The 27,861-nt window shown below is 35.2% G+C and overlaps 2 protein-coding genes across 4 annotated transcripts in view; one reads left to right on the forward strand and one right to left on the reverse strand.

The window, feature by feature from the left end:
• LOC123681177 overlaps positions 1–27,861 on the forward strand; it is a 61,414-nt gene that overhangs the window by 17,444 nt on the left and 16,109 nt on the right. For all 3 annotated transcript variants that reach the window (XM_045619415.1, XM_045619416.1, XM_045619418.1), the window contains exons 2-5: positions 9,433–9,715; positions 12,332–12,586; positions 16,781–17,168; positions 27,039–27,260. In XM_045619415.1, coding sequence (XP_045475371.1) covers positions 9,435–9,715; positions 12,332–12,586; positions 16,781–17,168; positions 27,039–27,260 — 1,146 coding nt within the window. In that variant the 5' untranslated portion in view covers positions 9,433–9,434. The remainder of the gene's footprint in view (positions 1–9,432; positions 9,716–12,331; positions 12,587–16,780; positions 17,169–27,038; positions 27,261–27,861) is intronic.
• Positions 2,313–5,455, reverse strand: LOC123681178 (venom allergen 5-like). The gene is made up of 2 exons (XM_045619419.1): positions 5,104–5,455; positions 2,313–3,047 (listed from the first exon to the last, which is right to left on the reverse strand). Exons 1-2 carry the CDS (start codon positions 5,395–5,397, stop codon positions 2,382–2,384), a joined length of 960 nt encoding a protein of 319 aa, XP_045475375.1. The 5' UTR covers positions 5,398–5,455; the 3' UTR covers positions 2,313–2,381.

The following is a 27,861-nucleotide window of genomic DNA, read 5'->3' on the forward strand; positions in this document are numbered from 1 at the left end:
AATATGGAAAGCAGCAGCGATAGCGTTATTTTACATGGTTGCCGAAAAAATATTGTACGCAACACGCCCGAAAATGGTTTTTTTGGACTCACAGACTTCCAGGACGAGCGTAAGCGATTCGTCTATTCGTCCAAAAAAACCCTATTTTCTGGACTTGTTACGTAAATTACTATTACGTAACAAGTCCGGAAAATAGGGTTTTTTTCGGACGAATAGACAGTGGAAGTCTGTGAGTCCAAAAAAACCATTTTCGGGCGTGTTGCGTACAATATTTTTTCGGCAACCATGTAAAATAACACTATCGCTGCTGCTTTCTATATTTTATTGCGATTGCGATCAAAAAAATGCAAATTTTTGACAACTAATTTCATATGAACTGTCAGCCGTTATCTCGGTTGCTATGAATTCTATGATTCTTTTCCGGCCTAGTCCGGGAAGTACGTACTTTCCGGACTAGGCCGGGAAATGCTACTTTCTCAGAGAAAAAGCGTCCGGGAAGTGAGCACTTCCCGGACGGTTGCCGAAAAAAAATATTTTTATCGATACTTCCAAGCATATATTCATATTTTATATGCTTTTTCGTTTCACAAAGAAATGTTTCAACTTTTTGTTGAAAGAATCAGCAATTTATTGGTTTTATGGTAGGTCACTTCGGATTCTTTGAGTATTTATTTATTGAAGTTTTGACATGAGATTTGTGTTCAGAAAATTGAATTGAAACAAATTTGTTTCCATTGAACCGACTAAATTTTTACTGATCAATCATCTGTTATAGATCCCATCAAATAGAGGAAATATGTCCGGAATATTTCATTCAATAAACAAAGAAAAGATTAATTCATCTCATTATACAGTAAGCTGAATTGCATTTAAAGATTGGAACGGCAAATTGAAATGATGCTCTCATTTATATACTTTATTTCAGTCTAATGAAGCGGAGTGAATAAATATTTTCTTCTAAGTGGATTAATTTCTTTCGTTCAATTCAGCTATTCATTCTGACTCGAGAATTTAATCGAATCAGCTGTTAAAAGGAAATAACGATCTTTGCATTTTCATAAGTTTGAAAGAAAATATAATATGTATCTGTGTTTGATGAAATCTTCGAACGTTTCAGTCATTTCCAGAATTAAACCAAATTAGTGGAAATTAACTACAGTTATTTTTCTGTAAAAAAGCAACAAGTTGATATTTGGTAAAATTTGAGGTTCCATAGTGGTTTTATTTTGAGTTCAATTTTCAACATTTTTTCAGTAAACTGTAGGTAAAATTATAAATTTCAACTTGCACATTTACTCTACCTTTAAATGCTGGCTTATTAATCTACATACAGAAAATAATTTCGTGGTCAAAATTTTTCATATTACCAATTTTCATTAAGAACCCTTCCTTTCCTTTTTTGTTGTTTGGTTCATGGTTCATTGTCATCAACGGTTAATTTGAGAAATTAAATTTTCTGCGAAATTGCTATTCGTAATCTATTGACCTAAATGAGCTAGAGGTGGTAATACAGAATATTGAGCTGAATTTGATGTAAAAAGTACGTGTCTTAAAAGTTTTCAAGTTACAGTTGAATTTGTTTGTTTTGAAGATAGATTTTTGATTTTGTATTCAATAGGGTTGCATAAAATCGCATGAACTGACTTGTCGAACTGACAAAGAGGAAGAAGCAAAGCCATCTCGTCAAAAAATAACTTACAAAAATTGTTAATTTGAAAACATTGAACATGAAATGCATCAAAATATAATTCATTATCACGGTAAGCCAGCAACATTTTTTCAAAGAAAGCATGCGTTAGAATATTACAAACAAAACATTACATCTCAAGATCCGAAAGAGATAATTCAACCAATTAGGTGCAGTTGCGGCATTATATTAAATTCCACCATATTCATGGCCCGATTGTCCCTAGACACTTGAATCAAATTAACTCATATTGGCCTCTTGGGAACCAATCAGATTATGGATTCGAAATCCGAGTCTGTTTCAGCAGCCACCTGATTGGCTTTCGAGCGGTCATTATTAGTTAACACAACACAAACATCTATATGACTATAAACCTAGTGTGGTCTTGGTGTTCATTATACTTTTGAATTTTATTGCAATTTTATAATACTATAAAATGATTTCAAATGTTGCCATTGAACATGAACCGACAAATTTTGATGAGTTCTCTCTTTTTACTTCAATCATTTATGTTTTGGCAATGATGTGGATCAGAACACTATACTGCCAAAAAATATGCATGCCTAATATTACATACATTAGGTCACAATCCTTATAGTTTTGCAATGGAAAAAAAACATCGGTTTCTTATAACTACAACAATATAATCGTTCAATACAAAAGAATCAAAGTTCCCAAGAGGAATATACAAAATTCATCTGAACAAAACGAGCCAAATCGTTGTAACATAGACCAAAGATGTACGAAAGAACGAAACATCAGGAGATCCACGATCGGTTTCATATCTAGTCTCACAGAAGCAGTCATCACCATTCCGAAAAATATTGTACTTCTCCATCATTATCTGCTTAATATCCTCGTTAAGTCTACTCTTCTCCAGGGACAACCGGGACTTCCAATCGGAAATACAAAGCGCTCTGTATTTCTTATGGCACTTCTTAGAGCTGCATAGAGAACACGGCTGGCCGATTTTGTAGATGGGCGTGTTGTCTATGTTTCCAGCAGGACCATAGTTGCAAACCATCCTCACCGTATGAACCTTGCCCTTCTCCTCCACATAGTGATTTTTGAAAGTTATCAGTCCACAGCCGATGTATTCTGTAGTGTCCCAGATGAGTTGGGAGTATTGGCCGATTTTGTCCGCGTTGTTGCTCTTGAACTCCAATATGTCCTTTGAACTGAAATAGCGGAAACTGTTGCCCCACTTTGTCATGAAGATGTCAGGAAGGGAAGGTAGGGAACTGTTCGATGGATATTCCATTATTACCACGTTTTGACCAATCGAAAATTCTTCTGTATCTCTGCATTCGTCTTGATTTTCGTCTACGCGGCATTGGTCGGCCCATCTTTGAGCTATGTCCTAGAAATATGCGAAGAAACAAACTATAATTTAAAAAAATATGAAATGTGCTATAAGTGACTTATTGGGATGGGATGAATAATGTATTGATTTAGGTTACTTTGAGAGAAGTGATCGATTGGCTGAAAGGTATCATTCCAGAACATGGACCAGTTTTATTGTTTGTTCTACTCCCGCTTAACAATTTTCAAGGTGATCGTCTACTCACAAATGTGACAACTCCTATAGAAACCTAGGCTATCTATTCTAGAGGATTCAGAACTGTTTTGTTTCTTAGGCTTACCACTTATGTTCTGAACATTTGCACATTATGGGTTTAGTTGTTTCAGTGTTCGATTTGCAGAGTCTGCAAATATCATCTGCCAACGGGTTCATGTGGTACAAGGGATATTTAGCACAGACATTGCCCTTCAGCAGTTACAAAATGATTCAAAACTTACCTGCATAAGTTTTTTTGCTTAGGACGAGAAAATATCCGGAAAGTTCCCATTACAAAACTGCTGCCTAGTTCTGTGTTTTCCAAGACTTAAGAGCCTAAGAAGGATCAGGTCGAATGAGTGTTACCCTTGATGCCCTTTCTGTATATTCATCTGTTGTTTCACAGGTTTCTAGGTCTGGTTTCAAGGTGAGTTCAAAGTCTTCATAAGGTCTATTTTATTTATTTGTTTGGTTTTGTTGCCAGGAATTCGAATTTTGGAAATTACAACAATTGCTTGCAAGGGAGATTATTTGAAACTCATTGTTATTCACCAGTTGTTCTATGATATTAAGGAATCTCAAGGTAGCGAAAAGTTTTGATTATGAGATTCCACGTTCCTCAGTTTGACCTAACATAACTGAGAAGAGCTTCTAAGACGATTTAACTCTAACATGGGCAACATACATAATGCTATAAATTGACGAAGTTCCTGACGACCAAACGGACTGACCTATATTCAATATTTTTATGAAAGAGGGATGAACATAGACTTTTGATTAATCAATGAGGAGTTTCTATTTTGCAAGTGTTTTATAATACTGAGAAAAATTATGAATATCAGATATGATGAATAGAATGCAAGCAAAAGTAAATTCAGAGCTGGCCGAGCCAATAGAGGTAACAACTGGCCAACTAGACAAGGAAACTCATTAAGCCCATTGTTATTTAACATAATTTCAGACGAAATATTCAAAAAGATGAAAACGAAGAAAAGTTATAAAATGGGTAATAAGGAGATAAAGATATTATGCTTTGCTGAAGACACAATCTTGAAAGCAGAAGATGAAGATGGCTTGCAGAGATTACTTCACATATTTAACATCATCACAAAGAAATTCAACACGAAACTCCTCAGTGGAAACAAAATCTTTAGTGATAACCAAAGATGCCATAAGGTGCATACTAAAACTCGACAACCAGAAGGTAGAACAGGTAATGGATATTGTAAACCTAGGAACTAGATTATCAAGTGACAACAAGATAGAAGAGGAAGTAAGGAAACAGGTACTTAAAGCCAGTAGAAAAGCGGGATGCCTCAACGATATTATGTGGAACAATAGTCACCTGAGAATACAAAGTCAAGAATATATGAGTCTGTAGGCCAGTAATGACTTACACCGTTGAGATGAGATCAGACAAGAGAACTAAAAGATATCTACAAACGTGCAAGATAAAGATCTTGAGAAAAATAGCGGGAAAAACTTCATGTGACAGGGAAAGCATCCAGAACATAAGACGCATTTGTGTGGTGGAAAATACCAGTGCATGTGTGAAAAAAGGAATCATAAGTAGAATCAACACATAGATAGGATGGCGGACCAACGAGTAGTGAAAGTCGCCAGACATAAGTCACCAGGAAAAGATGGAACGATGACTTATAATAAAAAAGATTACAATTTGGAAAGAAAGGCAAATGACCTAATATAAAAAAGAAGAAGAAGAAGTTTTTTTATAATATCTTCGACCACATAGTTCTTTCGTATTTTACTAATTCATAAATTGTTTCTCTTCCATGAAAGCTATTGTGTGGAGATTAACAAATATCAATGAATATTTTCTCTCATCGTTCAAACTTACCGCCAATTCATCGCTCCATTTCAGGTAGATCATCGCAGCAGCTTCAGGAAAATGAATGTCCGTTTCGTTGACGTAACCACCAGATGCCACGAAATTTCTCAGGTTGTTATGTATCTCTACAATGTCCGTTTTATTTTCACTAGTTAGTTCGATCTTCCTGTAATCAGTGCAGTTCTCTGGTATTGTGTTCTCCTTGTACTTGCACATAGTGTGCATTTTGCAGATGTGGCAGTACTCGTTGGGATGGATAAAATTCGCCGAACTCAATATTCCCAGAAACGGAAGGAGCTTCATGCTGAAGGTCAGTAAATACTGTCATTCTGCGTGACATGGATCGTAAAATGGAGAATGATCATCGATGGAGTATTCAGTGGTTCTATGTGTCAAGTAGACATAAGAATGTCTTTTCAACCAAGTTCTGTGACTGACTGATGAGTAGAAATGTTTTCCACCGATTTTTTGCATTGATAGGGCCAGTTGCACCATTTGCCTAAACGTTGATTAATTTCTGATTTCTCTTGAGAAATCATAGAGTAATCAACGTTTTAATTTTCAATCAATGTTTAGGCAAATGGAGCAACTGGCCCATAGAGTAATAAACATAGATATAGATAGATAGAGGGAGCAATTTTCACATGTCCCCAACATGTTTAGATGACGTTGTCGGATTGTGATATATTTTCAAATCCACAATTTTACTTTCATTATGAATGTAACGAGCGTTCATTAAAATTCGTGGTGAAGAGTGCTGTGGAGAAATTCGAGTTGATTTTTTGTGGCGACGAGTAATACTTAGCTTGTACCATATACTTCCTAGATTGGAACAAATGTTATTGATACGGTACAAGCTAAGCGCTACTCGTTGCCACAGAAAATCAACCCGAATTTCTTCACAGCACTATTGACCACGAATTTTAATGAACGCTCGTTATATTATATTGAATGAAATATATTTATTTGAGTGATTCCCGATTAAATATGAAAACCTAAATATTTGAAATTCGATATTTTCCCAATTGTTGAATTTATAGTAGGCAGAATATTTATTACTTTCTGTATCTACCTGCAGAAATCCAAGGTTTGGCAACTATTGCGCCCCTACTGTCATCGGTTGTTTGGCTAGCTTGAGTTTGTTTTCTGAATTTCTGATTTACCTATATCAGAAATTCAGAAAACAAACTCAAGCTCGCCAAACGACTTGAAACAACCGATGACAGTATGTCATCGGTTGTTTGGCTAGCTTGAGTTTGTTTTCTGAATTTCTGATTTACCTATATCAGAAATTCAGAAAACATACTCAAGCTCGCCAAACGACTTGAAACAACCGATGACAGTATGGGCCCATTCAACTCAATTTGCGGGTTTCTCCAGAAAAAAAACTTCTGATGTCCCTTAATGAATCAACGTTTCAAATCGACTCAAAGTATATTGAAATAAATACCTACCTAGGTATTCATTTCAATATCAACGTTTCAAATCGACTCAAAATATGAAATAAATACCTACCTAGGTATTCATTTCAATATATTTTGAGTCGATTTGAAACGTTGATTCATTAAGGAACACTAGAAGTGTTTTTTCTGGAGAAACCTGTGAATTGAATTAAATATTATATCACTGATGTTCATTTCTGCGCCCTTCATGTCAAATTTGATCATTTATGTTGGGGACAAAATTAGCTTACTGAAAATGACGTATGCTCTGTCTTCTATATTTATTACACTGAGGTTGAATCTTAACTGTAAATTTTTGCAAAGGTCTCTTATTTCTTATCTAAATAGAAAAGCTATATTGCATGCGAAAAACCTAGATCTAATACCGTAATTTTTTAACTAGATGTTTGTATTCGATAAAAGACTGAATCTTCAGTCAATATTTCAAACTTAACTCTGCAGTATTATATAGTTTATTTATGTATTTATGTTCTGAATAATCTCTTATTATTATTATTATTAATAGATGCGCGACTATAACCTGCACAAAATTTCTTATGAAACCTCCAATGTCTACCTTATTGCTAATATAAAATTCGTTTTAAATTTTCGTTATGGAGCAGAGGACATTTTATTTTCATTAGCGTACTGTATTATAGGGACATAAATCCTCAAATTCAGGACGCCAGTGTATGGTGCACACAATAGACGAGTGAATACCATGCAAACTTGTAAACCTTCATCAAAATTCCTAGTGAATAGTGGAGATATAAATTAATATCTCTAGGCTTAGACCCAATAACTACCTGCAAAATTTCAGCTGGAATTTGCTAGGATCATGTGACCTTTAGATTTAATTGGGGGCGATGTTCACATAAAATGAGTCATTAGGGAACTATGACCGCGGGAATTGAGACATAAGACAGGGTGGGAATGCTTGTAACTGAAGGAGATTTAAGATATTTTCCAGTAAGTGAAACATTGTGAAAAATATTTGAATGACATAGCTGAATGATTCAAGCTGAAATTTTACATTTACCTAATAAAAATTATACGAAAAATGTAATGACGAAAATATGAGTCTCATCTCTCTTTATGGATTTCAATTCCAGAAAGAGAGCTCGTTGGATTAAATTAATTTGATATTTTTTGTTTTTTTTTGATTATCACCCTCGTTATCACCCCAAAAATCACGAAAAGGAAAGATCTTACGGAAGTCAACTTTGAAATTTCGAATAAAAGCTTCATGGTTTCTAGGGGGAAGTCCACTTATGCCACTACCTTTGTGAGGGTACAGGAGACAACTTTGAAATTTTCGATAGGAAATGTTTCTACTACAGATTCGTTTTTTACGGCAAAATATAAAACAATTTTATTCGAACAATTTTTCACGATTCATTACAGATAGCTCAGTATTTGAGTTTGAATTTTCCATCTGAACGACCTCAACATACCCGTTTAATTAATAATTCACTGGAAATTTGGACGTTTTCTGCTGAGTTGTTTTTAAGTAAACACATGTACTGTTATTGATCATTCAAAAATGACGAAATTATTCGTTTTTGGATCAAAATACTTCCCATCAATGAATGAGGTTGTATCAATTGAGAGAAGAAATCTCCGTCGAGCAGTCTATCTTTATGTGCAGAACGTTTTCCAGTTTTCCATTGGTTCAAAGAATAGTTGGACAACTTAGAACTGAAGTTCCATGTAAAAATTAATGGAATGCATACATTGAAGATGTTTAGACTAAAAATTCATACTCAATTATAGCCATCTGTGACGTATTGTGAAGAATTATTTATACAATACTTTCGTATATTTTGCCGTAGATCACGAATCTGCAATAAAAGACAGAAGTTCTCATTTTGAATAACAAAGTTGATCCCTGCATCCCCACAAGGAGGTATTAACTGGAGTAGGTTCTGGCATAAGTGGACTTCCCTCTCAAAACCATCAACCTTTCATTCGAAACATTTTTCGGTAAGAATTTTCCTTTTCGATATTTTCGACAGATTCAATATAAAAAATTCCCTCCTGTGATACGAAGTTATATCAGTGACCATGTGACTTCACGACTCAAGTAGAATTTCTTCAAAATTCATTATAAAAATCTACGATAAAATCGAACTGAGGCAACATACCTAGCATTGATGATTGATGCACTATACTATACTATATCTTTTCAGAGAGAGAGAGAGAGAGAGAGAATCAGAATAATTCTCATAATTTTCTATAAGCTAATTTGCAACATTTTAAGCAAGGTGCTCTCAACGTCAGTCATTAGATCCTGTCCAGTGGCAGATCCTCTTCAGATCTCTTATAAATATGCTTGTCATTTTCATTTTAGTCGTCAATCGCTCTGTGGTTCAGTCTGTAGGTGGATAAGAATGATCGTATGGGCTTGGAGTTTTGTATGATGTTTGTACCCTATTTATTTGATTCCTTATACACATGGCACTATATAGGGAATTGTTAGATCTTCATATATTGAAACGTACCAGGATGCGTTTGCTATCATTCTTAGTATTTTGAAGTGGCTTCTCAGAAAGATTTGACAATTTTGCTCATTGACATTGACAAACTGGAAAATAAAAGTGAGCATGATCTAGTATGGGTGCATTTTTAGAAAGCTTCAGAGGACCCAAAGAGCAAAAGCATGTATGTTTACCTTCAGAACGGAATGGAAACTGCTCGATGGGTACCCTAACTCTATCAATGTTTTCAAGGGTTCTGGAGGTGGAAAATATGCTCTTTCTTCTCTTGTCCATAGCAGAAACTGGTTTTGCGAATGTGTACACCAAATATGAAAAAAGATCTTTTGAGAAGTTGAAGTTAGCCGTGGCGCAGCCTGTGAATGAAAATTACAAAAATTTCATATAATACATTTTTTCAGATATGAATTATCAGAAGGTCCTCCAGCCGCAGCCTCAGTTCTACAACAACCATCAAGTTTTCTATGAAAACCCGCAATACTTCGACGAATCAGAATCGTTCATAGACAACGTGAGTTATTCTGAAAGCGACGGTTTCATCGGTTTTCCAATGGTGCGGTCTGTGCCCTCTTACGATATTCAAGAGCTGTACATAAGAAATCCTCTGGCAACGGCCAGCCAGATGCTACCTGTGAATCAACGCAGTAGGCGTTATTTGAACGGACAACATGCCCTGCCGCCAGAGTAAGTTCTAAATATCTTCATGATATTGCACCCGTCCTCGAAAAAGGGAACAACTCAAAATCTGCAATTGCTGGGAAATCACGTTTCAAATTTCTGGTTTGTTCTCTTCGACCTGCAGCTCAATGAACACACTCGAGCTGTCACGTGGAGTAGGATTGAAATATACAAGTTTTCGTCTTCGTAGGACAAGACAGGCCACTCTTGTTAGTCAATGATGGTCCTAACTCAAAACTGGAATTTTTTTAGTTGTCCCCTCTTTCGAGGACGGCTGCGATATTTAGATATTGATATTTCATAGTGTTAGTGGAAAGGTGGAGGAAAAGAAGCTCCTGCTTATCATAAAATTCTCATTGTGTATGTTTTGCACAAGTTCTCCCATTCATTGCGGTACATGGCTTTCGCGTTGAAAGATTTTTTATCTTTTGAAACGGTAAACCGAAGGGATATCGACCCAAAGCGTTGATATCTGAGAATAGGTCAGGTGGGATAGGATATTCTGGTCTAGTATTTGCGGATTTGCGTTTAACAATATTATCAATTTGTGCACCAGCACTGCGGTTCTCGATTTGGATCCACATCACACCTGAATCCACAATCAGATGAGAAAAACCTGGCAAAGCATGAAACTGCTTATTCGACATTCGTCCACTTCAAAAGCACACATTCATCTGATTTCATATTCAAAATAAAATTCAGAATGGACTTCAATCAAATGATGTTACTAATTCAACATTTCATATGTAACAGTATACTTTAGTGACCTGGACCTTTATTTATTATTACTTACCATTCTGAACAGTGAAAGAATTATAAAGGGTGTTTTTTTTAGAGCTATAGAACTTTAAATTGCAATTAAACAACGATGGATTATTCGATTGACATGAATTTTATTTATCCGCAAGATAATCTTGTGGCATTACATTTTAAATATGATTTCTGGCATATGACTGCCTCGGCTGGTTCGGATGTAGTCCAATCTGGATGTCCAATTTTCGATGACTTTTTCCAACATTTGTGGCCGTATATCGGCAATAACACGGCGAATGTTGTTTTCCAAATGGTCAAGAGTTTGTGGCTCATCCGCATAGACCAAAGACTTTACATAGCCTCACAGAAAGTAGTCTAGCGGTGTTAAATCACAAGATCTTGGAGGCCAATTCACAGGTCCAAAACGTGAAATTAGGCGGTCACCAAACGTGTCTTTCAATAAATCGATTGTGGCTCGAGCTGTGTGACATGTTTATTTATTTATTCATTTATATAAACAGGAATACATACAGGTGATGACCACCCAACACAGTATCCAATATTTGGAAACTCAAAGTGTGCTTAATTGCTTAATGACTTAATTGCAAAACAAAAATATATAGATGCACATATATAATGAAACAGTATGAATAAAAAAGGAAAACCAAAATATAGTGAGACAATAATAACAAAAGAACAATGATATATATTGAAACAACAATGAATATGATCACAAAAAAAAAATCTCACTGATACAAATACATCCTTTCGAGTCTCTGCTTGATTGAATTCTGACTTTCTGTATCACCTAAAAAATTACAGCATCGCATCATCCTGCAGAGAGGTGAATTCATCGCGCTATTAGTGTTGCGAAAGGGAATGTGGAACAATTCGCTATTTCTGAGGGGACGGCACGGAACATGGAGAGTTATGGAGGAAAGGAGGTCAGTGGAATTATAGATATTATTAAGGAGCTTATATAGAAAAAGGACATCACTGATTTTTCTTCTATTTTCTAGCGAAATGAAACCAAATTGAATCAAACGAAGATTATAGTTTTCGGGATTTCAAGGTGTGAAACGAAAATTGTACTTGAAAGAAATAAACTTTAAGAATCTATTCTGTATTCTCTCGAGCCTGGCAATATATGGTGCATATATAGTGCATGTTGCGCCGTCTTGTTGGAACCACAGCTCCTGGACATCATGGTTGTTCAATTCAGGAATGAAAAAGTTAGTAATCATGGCTCTATACCGATCACCATTGACTGTAACGTTCTGGCCATCATCGTTTTTGAAGAAGTACGGACCAATGATTCCACCAGCCCATGAAGCGCACCAAACAGTCAGTTTTTCTGGATGTAACGGTGTTTCGACATACACTTGAGGATTAGCTTCACTCCAAATGCGGCAGTTTTGTTTGTTGACGTAGCCATTTAACCAGAAGTGCGCTTCATCGCTAAACAAATTTCGCTTATGAAAATCGGGAACAACGGCAATCTCATTTTGGGACCAATCGACGAATCTACGCCTTACTTGATGATCGTTTGTCTATTCGTGATGAATTGCCAAACCAAATTGAGAATAAATCACTCGACAGCTGTTAAATCTTGAACAGTAATGCCAACTTAAAGTTATATACCTCGAAAAAAAACACCCGTTAGTCCAATAAGAATTGTTTTCGGTAGTCCAGTATTGTAATATTTATCGAGATATCGAAAATATGTAAGGATCGAAGCTGGCTATCTTGACGAAATAATGCACAATTCAAACCTATTTTCTCAATTAAGATTTCTAGAATAACATTTCTTTTCTTTAAATACACATTTTCAAAAAAACTGTTAGATCAATAATTCTACCAATGTTGCAGGTATGTTTATGAATTCAAAGCACGTCCTCCACCTCATTTGAAGATCAAACGTGAAAGCAATCCAATGCAGAGCTGTACTCCGTTACATCAACAACCGTCTTGCGTCGCTCCTCGTCGTAGTGGTTCAGCAAGAAGTCAAACCAGGCCTAGATCAGGAAATAATGACATAGGAATGCAGTTTAGAAGCTCACCCACAATCTCAGTAGAACCGAAAGAAGTAATTCCTGAGGATATAGCTAAAAGATATCAATTAAGGTCAGAACAAAAACTAGTCAGTCAACAGAAATTCATTTTATGTCGTCCACACCTAAAAACATAGAGTTGTAAGAGGGCTGCCTTTTATATGTCAGTAATGGATAGGATGAAAAACTTTAGATATCATTCGAACGGCTTTTTTGTACTCAATATATTCAATTTTAATACATTTTTCAATACGTTTGAATCAGTTTGTCTACTCCAAATGAAGTAATTTCCATACATGAATTTTTTAATAACAACGTCTTATCGTGGCATTAAAAAATGCTTGCCACGTAAATTATGAGGAAACAAGAAGAAGTAATTGAGTGTTAATTCAGGACGATAAGACCGATTATCCATCAATTTGATGTTTTGATTACTCAGAAATCCAATTGTTCGGGTCGAATTGGGAGAGCTCGCTTTGTTATGGTGAAATATGATTCATCTGGCAATTTTTTTCCAACGTGCCCATCAGTTTGATCAAAGCTAGATGGATCGCTTCAAAAGGACTTTTAACTTTTAATCAAAGTATGGAGGAGATGCGAGCACTTCTATTGAGTATAAAAAAGATTGGTTGCGTCGTATTGGGCCCGACATCATAAAAAAAAAATCTAGTGATGACATTTTCGAAGTTGGACAGACTAGAATGTCTTCAAACTCATGCCAAATCATACTCTGTTTCAAAACGAAAGATGTAAGGAAGGTTAAAGAAATAAAGACAGAATTACAGTCTAGGCAGTTTGCGCTAACATGTCTGGTGAGTTAAAAAAAAATTATTAGTGAATTAAGAGAACAATTAGATGTTTTAAGTCTTATCAACATTTGCCTGTTAATTATACATAAAATAAGAAGTCATCGATCACAACCGAAATGTTTGAGACTGAAATTTGAAAATGGGATCTTGATTTACATGAAAGATGAAAAATATATCTTCCCTGTCGAAAATTGTCCTGCGGATTCACACGTTGAAAATCTGAAGAGTACCTATAAAATTAATGTTTTTTTTTCCGAATACAACCGCAATTTTACAAACTATGGACCAGGGAATTATAGCATGTTTGAAAATATCTGATTAAAAAAAAAGTATATCATTTAGAAAATGACGAATAATTTGAATTTTCTCATCTAGATCCTATGTATATAGGGCGTAGAATCTTATTTCTTCTACATTCATAAGTAATTGCTTATTCCTATATTGTTGAATATGAAGGAAGTGATGAAATTCCTTCGGCACAATGAAATGACAATGACAAAGAGGAAATCAATTGAGCGACTGTTTACCAAATCAATTAAACTTACTTGATTTGGTAAACAGAAAGCACCTGATCAACTGCCATATTACCACCGAAAAATTTAGATACCATTAAGTCTGCATGAGTCTTTGGGATTGCGTGAACATCTATCGGACCATGAAATCGCCCTACTTGTGAAAACAAATGATCAAACCCAGAAAAAAACAACGGAACCTCAGATGAAGATAACGATGAAATATGGAAATATTTATCTGCATCCCAAATGTTAAATGAGATGGAAACGATATATCCTACTCGGAACTGAATGAGTTTGAAGATGAGACAAGAGAAATTATTATAACTATAATATAAAAAATATTAGAGCAAAATCATTCCTTAATAATAAATTCACCCAAAAGCTACTTTGCTTGAAATATTGATATCGAACAGTGGTATTGATATAATCCTAATATGACGTGTTTTAATTACAAAATTCTTTCACCTTATTCTTCAGCTAATAGTTATTGCTTAGTAGAGGAGTGAAATGTGAGAGCATCTACGAAATACCCGAACTCATCTGTTTTTTTTAAACGAGCGCTTGCATTATTTATAACGATCAGTTCATTTTTCTCCATCGATCTCGTTTTAAGCGAACTCGACTGTAAATCGCTGTCGAATGTATTTGCTCAACACAAACGTAAAATACACGTGATCCTGATATTTAATGTTTTAATTGCTCGAATTCCACTCGGCTATTCGGGTTATGACATTAGAGGTTCCATAGGAATTTCAGTTAGAAATTCTGGGGATAAAACAGTAACTGAAAATAACGTATTATGAAATGATAACTTCTTGAGAGCTAAGTACTAGGAATCATTGACCAATTAGCAGAGTTTTTGTCTCAAGAAATAATCTTATATCATCTTATTTATCTTGATATTCTACAAATAAAATTTATCCAATTCATAAATTAAATGAACTGAGAGTAGGTACACAATTCCAAAGCCTTCTTCTTTGAACTAAATTCAAGCTTCTATTCTCATTTGGCGGAAACGGAGCTGAATACAGATATTCCACATGGCATATAATTTCATTTGTCCCTAATGCAAAACAAAATGAAATATTGCACCTTCAGAACTCGTTATAGTTGAAATTGTGTACTGGCACGTAGGATGTCATATTTTCCAGTAGAATTATAACATATCTAATAAGATGCCGCCGAGATTTCCTATATACTGAGTAGAAACGAAATTCGGGACGTACTCTTCCATGAAAAATGAAATACTGGAATTCATCAGTTTGACAGAATTTCATAGGACTAGACCACCGTTTAAAGGCAGTGGTCTAGTCGGTTTCAACCTGACGTTTCGCTCTCTACTACGGTAAGCATCTTATGAGGTTTCTAGGTCGCAACTTGACGCTGGATTTCTCCGATATGAATGACTATTCTCTCCAGATGCGATATATACACTCTTTTGCAAAGGGGAGACCTATAGGGTTCATCCTCTCCATTTCTAAGATGGTATTTCTTCTTTTCTATTGATTATATTCAAATGCTTCGATGGCTATCGTATTCATTTGTGGGTAGTGTAGCTCTGTTCTCAAGAATAAGATGTTGTGTCTATCAGTGAATCAGTAAGGGCATGTTCGTCGACTTTGGCCTTATCTGTTTTTTTAATCGACAACGCCGATCATACTCCTGGATCCGGGTTCAAATGTCCTTTTTTGTTCTCCTAATGTAACTTTTTTACAATCACAAGGAATCCTGTATACGCTCGTTTCAAAAAGTGGATCGATTTCATTTTTAGCACTTCTTAAGAGTTGTCCCAGTTTTTGTGTTGGCTTGTAAATTGGTTTTATGTTATACCTTTTAAGAACTTTTTCAATTTTGTCGGTCACTGATAGTATGAATACCAAGTTTGTTTCTCCATTGGAATTTATTTTTGGGACTCTGTTTTCTTATGACTTACGTTGTGATCTTATTGCTTCCTTTCCGAATACAACCATTGAAAAACAAGGCTTGTCGCAGGTGATTCTATCCCTTCTGGTCTTATTTTGGCTAACTACGTCGGACTCGTTTTACACGTGTCATGATCATTTCTCGTTTTCATTGTGGATGGTGGTTAAAATCTTAGTGCAGATATCTACCTTTGTCAGTTGGTTTTCTGTAGACCCTGTGTCCCAATTCCCTTCGGAGTTTTTTGGTACTTAGACGTCTAGAAATGGTAGACCGCGATATTTTTAAATTTCCCTGGTGAATTGAATGTTCGGGTGTATAGGTGAAAGGATTTGAAAATACTTTTGCACGATCTTCACCGTGAGAGCAGATGACAAAGGTATCATCCACATATCTCAGCCTATTTGAAAGCTTCATTTGACCTATTTCCATGAAGATATTTGCGATGGATGGGGATAAGAGATCACTCATAGCAACTCCATTCAATTGTCATCCTTCTACTGAAAAAAGCTGGATGTTAGGCAAACTTAAAGAGTTGTATTATGTGTTTTGAAAATAATTCTGGTATATAGTCTAGAGATTCTTTGATAGAAACTAGTGTGGAAAGTGACACAATATAGATGCTCACAAGTAGGTCATGTGACTCCAGTTTGATGTGTTTCACTTTCTTGTAGAAATGGGCGAACTCTTTGAACTATCTTTTCGAATTCCCTACATTAGCATTGATGTTAGGACTTTAGACAGGTCATATGTTGGTGAGTTTATGGTGCTCACTACCTAGAAACTTCTGATGATGCGTACCATAGATGTAAGCAAAATATCAGGGAAAGAACCAACTAGACCAGCGCTAAAAATCACGGAATTTTTCATTTCTCTCGAATAATCCAGATGTGAAAGCCTTCAGCATTATATTCATTAGTTTGTTTAATCGAATTTCATCTGTTGCATACCTACAGAATTAAAAATGTGACCTTTATATAACTGGCTTTTGTGAAAAAAATCTGATATTTCTGGAAATTTCAGACCTACAGGACAGCCAACTACTATCGTGCCTAAAAGAAACATGTGTTCTTCTTCAGAAGTAGCCACAAATTATCAAGGTAGGGATAATCAAAGACCACACTTTCGAGCTCAGTTTCCTCCAAGCTACAGCAGGTCCCAAGATGCCAGGCTGACGCAGTATAGCCATGGTGCTGACTCAATCAAACCTAAGAGTCATGGCATTATTGTAGAGTGCGATGGTGAGGTCAAGAAAATGAATTCCGAAGGGGACGCCACTGGTTACTCAGACATCAATGAATTGGATACTATAGGGAGGATTGCGGCAACGCTGGACGAGGATGAGGTTGAAAAATTGAGCGATAAGCACAAAATGCAAATCAAGGAGATGTCGAAGTTTTTGATACCGAGGGTAAAGTTACATTTTCTTAGACGAATTCGACTCACACACTTATAGTATTTGCTCAAGAATGATTAGCTTAATAATAGGCAACTGATAATATAACTTTTTTATTCGATTTGCTTAGCTATGAAACTATATACATATTTCCCTTTACAGTGATCTTTCGATTTCACGAAATTTCAAATATTTATAGGGTTTTTCATTTGAAATGATAACACAGTGTCTTATTTTTTTTATATTCCTTATGTTATTTGTACTATATTTGTCTACTGAAGTAACTCGTACCATTTATTGTTAAAATGTTTCATCAAAATCAGTGCTTATTTGTGAATACTGAAAAAATATAGGAAGAATTAATGGACAACAGCATAAGTTTGTGGGGACTCTGTGCTTGACCGAGATGGCGTCGGGGTTTTCGCATCACTTCCTAAATCGGCACAGCTGGGGATAGATGCCTCCGCATTATGGCAAAGGCACCATACTTCACTATGGAATTGCAAAGTCATTGGTAGGCATCAGTGTGTGCCATACTGATGATTTTATCAGTGATCTCGGAATGAATCACCGCAATTCCCAGAGAGAAGCCGCACCTTAGAAAATGACACGAAAGCGACTCGCTCAAAGTTAATGGACCCACATTCATCGTATAATCAATAGACAAATTTGAAATACGCCCTAGTACCTGGTACTGGTACCCTCCATTGTCTAAAAAAAAAACACTTTCAAATTGTTATCTAATAAGACGAATAGTGAATCAACCAACTGAATAATGAAATTACCCTCGTTAGCCTTTCCACATGTAATACATGGACTCGGATGTCACGCAGGTAGCTAAAGTTTCTGACGTGGTGATGTTGGTTGTTTTCCGAAAACCCATTGGGTCTTCCTGCTGAAACCACACATGGACGGCTGGCGGGCTGGCTTCTGTTGTTGACTCTGTTTGTTTGTTATTTTTTTCAAGTGTTGCTCATCCTAATACTTTTTCACCGTACTGATGAGGGCCCAAAGCCCGAAAGGCGTGTCTACGGTTAGCACTTCTCTGTGAGGAACTGTCCTTATCCTTTTATACTTTGTTCATGAACAATTACCCTCTTTAGACTTTCCACATGATATTCCTATTGATGTATTTCACAATTTTACCAAGCCAGCGAGTGAGCCAATCAGCCTAAAAATTGCCTTAATTGTTATATACTATTTTGAAGCTAATAATTGATATTGCAGTAGTGGTAGTCAAAGTGAGACAAGTACAGTGATATTTCTGAAGGTGCATATAGTGCTCTGCTTGGAATTTCCCTGAGGACTTTAATTCTAAATAACGGTCAAATGTGGTTTTTCACATCAGATTTCCCACAATTCAAAAAATCGAAGTTGTTGGTTTATTCTCGTTTGAGATAGTGAAAAGTGTAGTTTATTATGCCTTGGCAAGGAAAGCAGCGTGGTTCTCCTCACTGAAACGACATTCCTCTCAAGCCATTCGAAAACATATATTTCGGAGTCTAAAACAAAACACTAATATGAGTACAGTCCTGAAAATATTGAAATTACATTAAACTTTTTTAAGCATGGCCGGCGCGAGTAATTTTGGTGCCTGAAGCAAGGAATTTTTCGGCAACCAGCTGAAAAAGCGTTATTGCTAATCGTTTCTTTCTAAAGTTATATTCACTGATTTTCTTTCTTTTTCAGAAATTTTTATCAGGAATAAATTCATAATAATATTAATACACGCGCCTGCTCTTGCGGAAAAGTCAAATTGAATATAACAAAATGTATGTCCAGGGAAGTGTCTAGTTCAGTTACCTCATGCTTTTGTCGCTGTAGGTATTTCAATTTATTCCCGGATTTCTTCGACGCCTATGAATAATGCGTAAGTATAGTATATCCATAGTTACTTGGAGATAGCCAGAATATTTTGATTATATAAGGTTGTCTAAGTTTCCAGAAATTCCTTTGGGGCCATTGGATTTATTGCCTAAAAATACTTTCAAATGAATCCCGGTATTTAGCAGATCGCGGTATCCACTTCAAAGGGACATCTGGCCAAGTCTATTCATGGACTAGTTCAGGTGACTTTGGATATACTATATCTGATTTTCCACATCTACAAGACACTGTATATGATCGAAGAATGATTACCAGATTACCTACCTATCACTATCACACCACAAGATTTTTTTACCCGGCCTTGTTTTGAAGGGTTGTATAAAGTGAACAATTGACACAAAATTTAAACAAAATCTGACCAAGTATTTCGAAAATATGGCTATCAGAATCACTCTGTAGCTCCGAAAAGACACAACAAACTACATCCTTCAAAGATCAGAATGACCTGCATTCTCCACTTGCCTATAGCCAACCATTCATATAACACCCGCTATACCATTCTTTCTAATGGAGCTTTTATACCTCTGAACACCTGACCTTGAACAACTTGTAGTTGGAGCAACAAGCCTCCCGGATAATCAACTTCGATCTATTGTAGTTCAAATCTCCTTTCACGATATAATCGGGGGTCCACTAATGCCGGCATAAACCTACGGCGTTCATCAGAATCAACTGCACCATTGTGGTCCACCGGAGGCTCGTTCATGTCCTCTCGTATTTCATTTCGACAAGATGTTTCGGTAGCGTCGGGGCGCCTCGGACGGAACACGGTCGTCCGTAGCCGGTCTATTGTCTTCATTATTTATTGTCCACCGGAAAACCGCGGAAAGGGAATTGGCCTAGGGGCTCATTGAGAGAATCAACTGGGACCGGGAGTGACACATTTGTTCGGGGAGAATGCGATACAGGTTGAGGAAAATTCTTGGAAAAAAAATGCAACGATGTTTTGTTTCAATTTATCACTTAGATTACATTTGAAGTTTTTATTGAAGATAACTTCAGAGTTACATAGTGATTTCTATTCACGTCCCAGCAAGATTGGTTAGGTATGGGGAAAGTTATTGGACATACCAAAAGGGCATTCTAAGATTAATAGCCATAAGAACCCCCGTCTTTCTTGAATCCCGCTAATGAAAATAGCTTGAGTTGAAAAACCAGTTTTACTCTTTCAGGAAATTCTTCTGAAAGCACTCGATAATTATGTTTTTCTACATTCATGCAAAAAGCAAAACTTTATTGAACTATATTTAGTGGAAAAAGAAGTTCTTTATTGCACTAGTGCAATAAAGTTATTATTGCACTCATCTGTCATTCTACTTCAACGTGCTGTCATAATGACAAACAAATATTTCAGCCTGAAGGAAATAACGATGTACAGTTACCAAGTACTAGTACGTTTACAGCAGTAACAAATCAAGAAGTGGATTTAAAAAGTACTTCACTACGAAATATTCATATTGAAAATTGCACCAATTGATCATTCACTTTCAACATTGAGGGTAAAAATAAAGTTTGAGTTAAATTGTTCGTAACGTATTAGTTCCTGTTTCAATGCAAATCGATATTAATAATAAAGTATTCAAGTTGCGCTTTTCATTTTCCTACACCTAGTGCCGCACCTCAATAAATCATTTTTTGCTTTTTGCATGAACGTAGAAAAAATGTTGTATGCAACTCGTGCAAAAATTGTTTATTGCACTTGTTGCATAAATAACTATTATTAGTGTTGACATAAAGTTACATGAGTAATTGAGGTTGACATGTTGAAAAACTCATTATACAAGGAAGCAATGTTAGCTGCAGATAGTTTCTTAATTATTCCAGACAATGTTATTTGGTTTATATGAATAATATCAGTGATGTTTGTTGGGTAGTATTATTATTATTTGAACTGGGGATGTTTAAAGAACGAAAAACGCTTTTTAACTAAAACACATCAACCATCTCCTTCCTATTCAAAAAAAAAAAAAAATTGAGATTGTTGCTACAAGTATTTTTTTCGGAACAATATCTACAATTCTTTCTTCCTGATACAAAACTTGAAAATTATTTTTGGATTCTTCAAGACTTCAATGTTCTTGAGTTTGGGCAGTTATACTTCACCTATTGACGGTAGTTCAATATTACATTATTTCGTGAATAGTGAAATAACTTTCAAATCAACCAACACTTGACATCTCTGCTCTATTTTCTGCACATTCATGGGGATGGTTTTTTCGGAACAAACTCATGATGGAAATTTGCCCCCTCAAAGCAGAAGTTGACCTGCGGTTTTTTAAATCTTCGAAAATTCTTCGTTTTTGTGTTCTGGTAAGGTCAAATTTTCGTTGAGCCACCATGTATAAAATGTTATTATGATAGGATTATGAAAAATTACTCTATTTCAATTCGAAGAATGAGATCAATAAGATTTCTAATGAAATGAAAGTAAAATATACAGCATGTTGCCTGAAAAAAACATGCGTATTACGTCAATTGTGAGTTTAACCCATAGGGGGCGTTTCACTTTTTTCATATAACATTTTTTTCAAATTCGGATCAGGTAAAAAACACAGGCTGTTCCAAGAACAAAATAGTTTTTACCTCTCAACTTTCACCTGATGAAGTAATGAATGAAATAAATTTTAGTGCAAAGATTGCTTTAAGATTCATATTCTTCAATCATGTTTTTCAGTGAATGAAAGTATGTTTCTTCGCGTAGGGATTGCTTGTACAACATAGGGCTAGAACCAAATAGATCAACCTATTTACAATGTTCATCCAATTTCGCAATGAATTTTCAATATGCTAGGCCAATTGAAAAGTCCCCGGTCTGATGCACAGATGGCGGTGCTAGTATTAAATCCATATGATTTTTAGTTAGTACCAACCTTCAAACGATACGTGTCAAAATTTGACAGCAGTCCGACCATTGGTTTGTGAGATATTGTGTTGTGTGTGTAGCTACTTTTGTTATTTGAAGGAAGATGGGAAAAAAGTAATTTCGTGTGCTGATAAAATATTGCTTGTTGAAGGAAAAAAATACAGAAGAAGCAAAATCTTGGCTTGATGAAGAGTTTCCAGGGTCTGCAGGAAAATCAACCATCATTGTTTGGTATACTAACTTTGAACGTGGTGAAATTTCATTGTTCGTCCAAATGAATGATAAAATTCATTGAAGTCCTATATTCACATTGATTAAGAACTGCACTATGAAACCATTAAACATTATAACTCTTCACTTGTGCCGAATGTGAAAAAATTGTAAATGGAAAAAGTGTTTTATTTGTTTGATTTGAGGAATCAATTGTGTGCATGTATAATAAATCAAACTGACAATTGCTACATATTCAGCACAACTCAATGTATTAATAAAAATCGAATTCGACATGAAATTCAATTCAATATTATGCCATGGTTATCGATCTATCCTCAGAAATATTTTCTATGGTGTGGCATTGAGAGGCACTCACGCGAAGAAAGGGTCACGATGTTGGCTGGTCCACTTATTGTGGAAGAAATATAAAACTGCTCGCACCAAGTCTCTCGTGATTGCTTTCAGACACAAAAAGGCAAAATCTCCTTTAAGCTGCCTCAAGGGGTTTCATTTATATTTGAATGCAATATTGAATTTCTGAATCGCGGGAACGATTGAGCGTTTTTACCTTCAAAGATAGGCTTTGTTTTAGTTCGTTATTTTCATGATTGTGTGCAGAGTGTTCCTAAACTGAAGGTTCAAACAGAAATGACAGATTCCTTGGATAACTTCAAGGAAAAAGTCCTATAAACATGGAGCCGGAAAAGCCTTTTTTTCGAGATACAGATGATGTTAAAGTTTGCTTCTTTTTCATTTTTTTTTTCATAGCTCAAAAACAAGAACAATATTGCAGGAACTTTAATGAATAATGAAGTAGACAGTTGAGGGTTTCATATTTAGAAAGACTTAGATTACGATTATTAGAAGTACTTCAATTTTCTTTCAACTTCCTCAACTTCAACCATCTAGTTTTTATGAATAAGCAGGCAGAAATACACATCTTGGAGTTAATTATAGCAAAATGTTGAAAAAAAAATTGAAAGAAATGATGTTAGTAACCTTGATTTTGTCAACGGTAAATTGAAGTACTCTCATTCAATGCACCTATGCTGAGAACCTTCAACTTATTCAGAAAGAGGATTACTCATTGCCGATCAGTAAAATTTTAAATTGTTCGAATAAGAAATAACTCTCAACGTGTGCTGCCTTTCGTATTTTAGAGCTTCAGGGAATATTCCTAACAGGATGCAATCGCAGGCAATTCGTGTGGGTGGCACTAAATCTCTTGAAATATTCACTAAGTTCACTGGCTGAAGATACATATACAGGGACGCAAATGTTTTTGATGGAAGCACCTATTAAGTGCCTATCTTTTAGAAAAAAACCTGCTTGATAAGGATAAGTGAACTTCTTATATTGTGTTCAGGAAAATACTCCCCCGAATCCTGAAAAACATTGAAAGCAGATTGAATTTCTTATTTTTCGAATGATATCAAGACATTCTTTTCATGAGAAAGAAGCACTTTTGGTTGAGCAATTTGACAAATTTTTCGAATATCCATTCTTACGCAATTAAGTAATTCATCATAAAAATTACTTCGGTTTATGAAACTCATTACTATAGCTATGACTATACCTACTACTATATTACTATAAATGAATCCATCCATGCTATCAAATGGACTTAAGTTTGTGTTCCGATTAATATCAAATTGTAGATTCGATCATGATGATGATATACAGGGTGGCCATTTGAAAACGAAACAGACGAGATTACAGACGAAATAAAGTTTTTCGATAGAAATGCTCGGACAGGTCGATTTCTGTTTCGAGGGGGACAACTTAAGATGTAGGTTACGGACGCATAGCGCTTCAACCCTTGCTACTACAACCCTCACCCCCAAATTTTGAATAGGGAAGATGGGGTGAGTGATATCTCATTTGAAAGGTATTTTTATACTGATTTCAGCACAGTAATTGTTTTTTCATTTTATGCATTAGTTCTCGAAATATTCTTAACTAAGTATTTGAAAATGAAGTGGTGTTTTCATGGCACTTGTAGTGTTTTGTGAAAAATCGACATTTTGAGCTTCAAAACAACCATGACTAACTAACTAACGCATGAATATTTCGAGAACTAATGCATAAAATGAAAAAACAATTACTATGCTGAAATCAGTATAAAAATACCTTTAAATTGAGGTATCACTCACCCCATCTTCCCTATTCAAAAATTGGGGGTGGGGGTTGTAGCAGCAAGGGTTGAAGCGCTATGCGTCCGTAACCTACATCTTAAGTTGTCCCCCTCAAAACAGAAATCGACCTGTCCGAGCATTTCTATCGAAAAACTTTATTTCGTCTGTAATCTCGTCTGTTTCGTTTTCAAATGGCCACCCTGTATATTTAGATGTAAAATGATCATTTCAAGCCTTCTGCAATTTGCAATATTTCATGTTGATCGCCTAACTAGAAATATAGAATAATTACTTTTTATTTCTGAGATCACGAAATCGACAGTGTCGGGATTTTGGGTGTTAATACGAAATAACAATTTCAAGCCCATTGAAAAATTTCAGGGTGATCACATCTTCAGAACCATAGGAAATGGACCGCAGAAAATGCAAGAATATGAACAATATCGAAAAATACTCCTTATTTCCATAATCACATGTCCTATCGGTTTCATAAAAATTTTCCTATTAGTAGCGTCATCAGAATCAAAAAAAATAAAAGCAGAATATCGGAAAAATATCCAATAGTTCAGTGACAACCGCTCCCACCTAGTTTAATTTTGCTTATATACAGGGTGTTCTTAAATTAGAGGTATAAGGAAAAATGAGATTTCCCTCATCCTTCTTGAAAAAAAGGGCCTATAAATATGGACCCGCAAACGTTTTCATTCCGAGACACATGAGGGAGTAGTCTTACTTTTTTAGTATTATACCAGTTTATCGAATCTTCATTAATCTTAACTACTAATTGGGTAAATAAGTGAGTAAGACTTATAATTAATTCATTCATCACAGCTTATTAATGGATCTTTATGATAATTTTGGATTTTCCTAAGGATTGCTAGATAATTGTGTGAAATTTTTTACTCGAAATACGGAAGCAGATACGAGAAGACTTCAAGAGATCAAAAAGTGTAGTACTGGACCAATGCTTATTTTCCTAAACTATCAATCGTTCACCAAAAAAAAGGTCTGGAAAACAAACCGTTTGTTTTCAAGATTTTTTTTCCGATGATCCTAGAAATCTGTCAATTTCGTTCTTACTTACAATTTACTCTGTATAAAAGAAATAATAAGAGGCTTGTCCTTGACAAATTTCATATTGATAGCATCATAAGAATCATAAAAATTTCGAGAAGAATAAAAAAATCGACTTGAAGAAGCTTTTGGTCTCCAAGGACGCTCTTGATTTCAACAGACGAATAAAACATGTAGGTACTTTCTGATTTAGCCCGGTAGAGGACAACTCAAATGAAAAACATCCGGACCTTACGTAAAATTGTAATTTTCAGTATTCCCCTCATATTTCGCCGAAGAAAGATTTCCCCAACAGAAGGATTTCAAAGTCGGTTCCCGGATGAGAAAACACTCATTTTTCTTCGGGACAAGAACAACCGGCATTTAATCAAATAACAATCTATTTCCTTTCCGGCTTGCCCTCCACTCCCGGAATAAAAAGCGACATATAGAAGTCGTGGAAGTTTGCCCTGCAATTTTTTCATCATCAATGAGATTAATATTTTCCCCATGGGCGCCATGTAGGCAGGACTGTTTTCTTTTTCATCAAGACGGTTGGAGATGAACCAAAAACATTCTGTTCATTATCTGCCACATTTTGCGGTGAATTAATATATTCGGCTCTGAACCAGTATTGAATATATGACTTTTTGGGGTTGTTATTAATGTACCCCGATTGGAGCATAAATCATGAGATTTTACAATGAAAAAATTCAGATTGTAGAATCAATGCTGTAAATGAATTCATTCTTATATGTCCGATTTACAGGGTACTATTGAAATTAGACTTTCTCAAGAAAACAAACATAACAGGTATAAGTTGAAGTTACGGATATGTATAAATAAGAGGTAACAGAGCAGATGTTTAAAATATTTGCTTACCAAGTTCATTTAGTCGAATATATTCGGCCAATTGAAAAGTCACACAGATGGCGGTGCTAGTATTAAAACCATATAATTTTAAGTTAGTACCAACCTTCAGAAGATACGTGTCAAAAATTTTTTTTTAATAGTACTAACCCTGTAACACGATATTTGAAATGTTGGCTCATGGACGTGAAAAGACCAAATTAATTCTCCTAATCTTCTATATCCAGCTACTACCGAAAGTATTCCATCACTAATTGTGAATAGTTATACAAAATGTGATATTTCTATTTCCATAAAAGAGCGGATTTCAATTCGATGAACTAGTCAATATTCAAGAGAGGAGGATATCTTAGGTGATCTCAACAATGCGGAGTTATATGTTGAACAATGCACGTTTGCACTGTATTTGTAGGTACTGTATTCAATGAAGGGCTCTGAATTTTATTTTAGGAGATTCCTGAAACATTCAGATCAGTTTGAATCAGTCAATGACTTTCAAATCATATACATATATCCATCTACAATAATTATCGACTGCAACATAGGAGTGAGATGCATGATGTTTGTATCAGCTGACCGGAGGCACAACAATCTTGATTGGTATACCTATTGAACTAACCAGAACTATTCTATTATTGATTGAAATTCAAACTTCTGTGTTATCTCTCTCTAGAGTCTCAACCTTTCCCTCCTTATGTTGAAGTCGATGCTCTGCATTGCACCATCAATCAAGGGCGCATCTATCTCTATGTATTATTAGATCATTGATCTACACTTATTACAAATGGAAATTCTTGTTTCCTGAAAACAACGTGAAGAACAGTTTTCAGTTGATTATAATTGAACATCATTTATTCATTTCAGGTTCCAAGTTCGATTCGATCTCTTCAAGAGAAAACACAAGATATGAAAGAATCAAATGAAATGAGTAGCGTAGTTGAAACGAATGAAAATGAAGACCACAAAATAACGTTTCGGAAATCCCTGGATAGTATCCTCAATCAGTTGGAGAACTGTGAGACTTCCTTGAATGCAGTAAGGTCGAAATTTTCGAACACTAGGAACGAATCTCAAAATTCAGAGAAGGTAAATCTAACAAAAAATTATTCAATTGTTTTTCATCACTGAACGTATTATTTTTGAAATAGTCTAGTATGTCCAGTATTTTTTATTGATAAAACTATGAAAAAGGTGGTTCATTAAGAATGAGCAATCTCTCAATTGTAGCTTCTATAACTTAAAATATGATGGTTCTACAAACATACCAAAACAAATATTGCTGGTTTTCGAGATATCAGTTGTTTATAGTTTGAATGTGGGTTTTGATTTTCAAAATAATTTTTAGGCTTAAATTTTGTATGTTTTTTTTTTTTCATTTTAAAATTAGCAATCGCACGTTTTTCATCATGAGGATTGCCAATTTGGACTATGATTTAGCATTCCTCATAGGAGGTTATAGTTAAACTTACTTATTCTAGTAATAAAAAGCAATTTTTTGCGGCTGAACTATGAGTAAAATAATTTGAAAATTTTACAAAAAAATTCAGCCAAAAAAATTCGCCTCGATTTATCGAAAAAAACCAATTGCAACTATTAGGTACCCTCTATTAGTAATGCTAAAGTAAAGTTTATATTGACAATACTTATGCCCATTTTCAAATAAAAATTGAAATGCATGAAATTACTG

This window comes from Harmonia axyridis, chromosome 5, assembly GCF_914767665.1.
Source record: "Harmonia axyridis chromosome 5, icHarAxyr1.1, whole genome shotgun sequence".
NCBI classification, from domain to species: Eukaryota; Metazoa; Arthropoda; class Insecta; order Coleoptera; family Coccinellidae; genus Harmonia; species Harmonia axyridis.

Excerpts from the sequence above, each read along its gene's own strand:
- LOC123681178 (XM_045619419.1), bottom strand. The coding sequence starts at position 5,397 with ATGAAGCTCCTTCCGTTTCTGGGAATATTGAGTTCGGCGAATTTTATC. Across the intron at positions 3,048-5,103 it reads AATGGAGCGATGAATTGGCG|GACATAGCTCAAAGATGGGC; the intron begins GTAAGTTTGAAC and ends GCATATTTCTAG.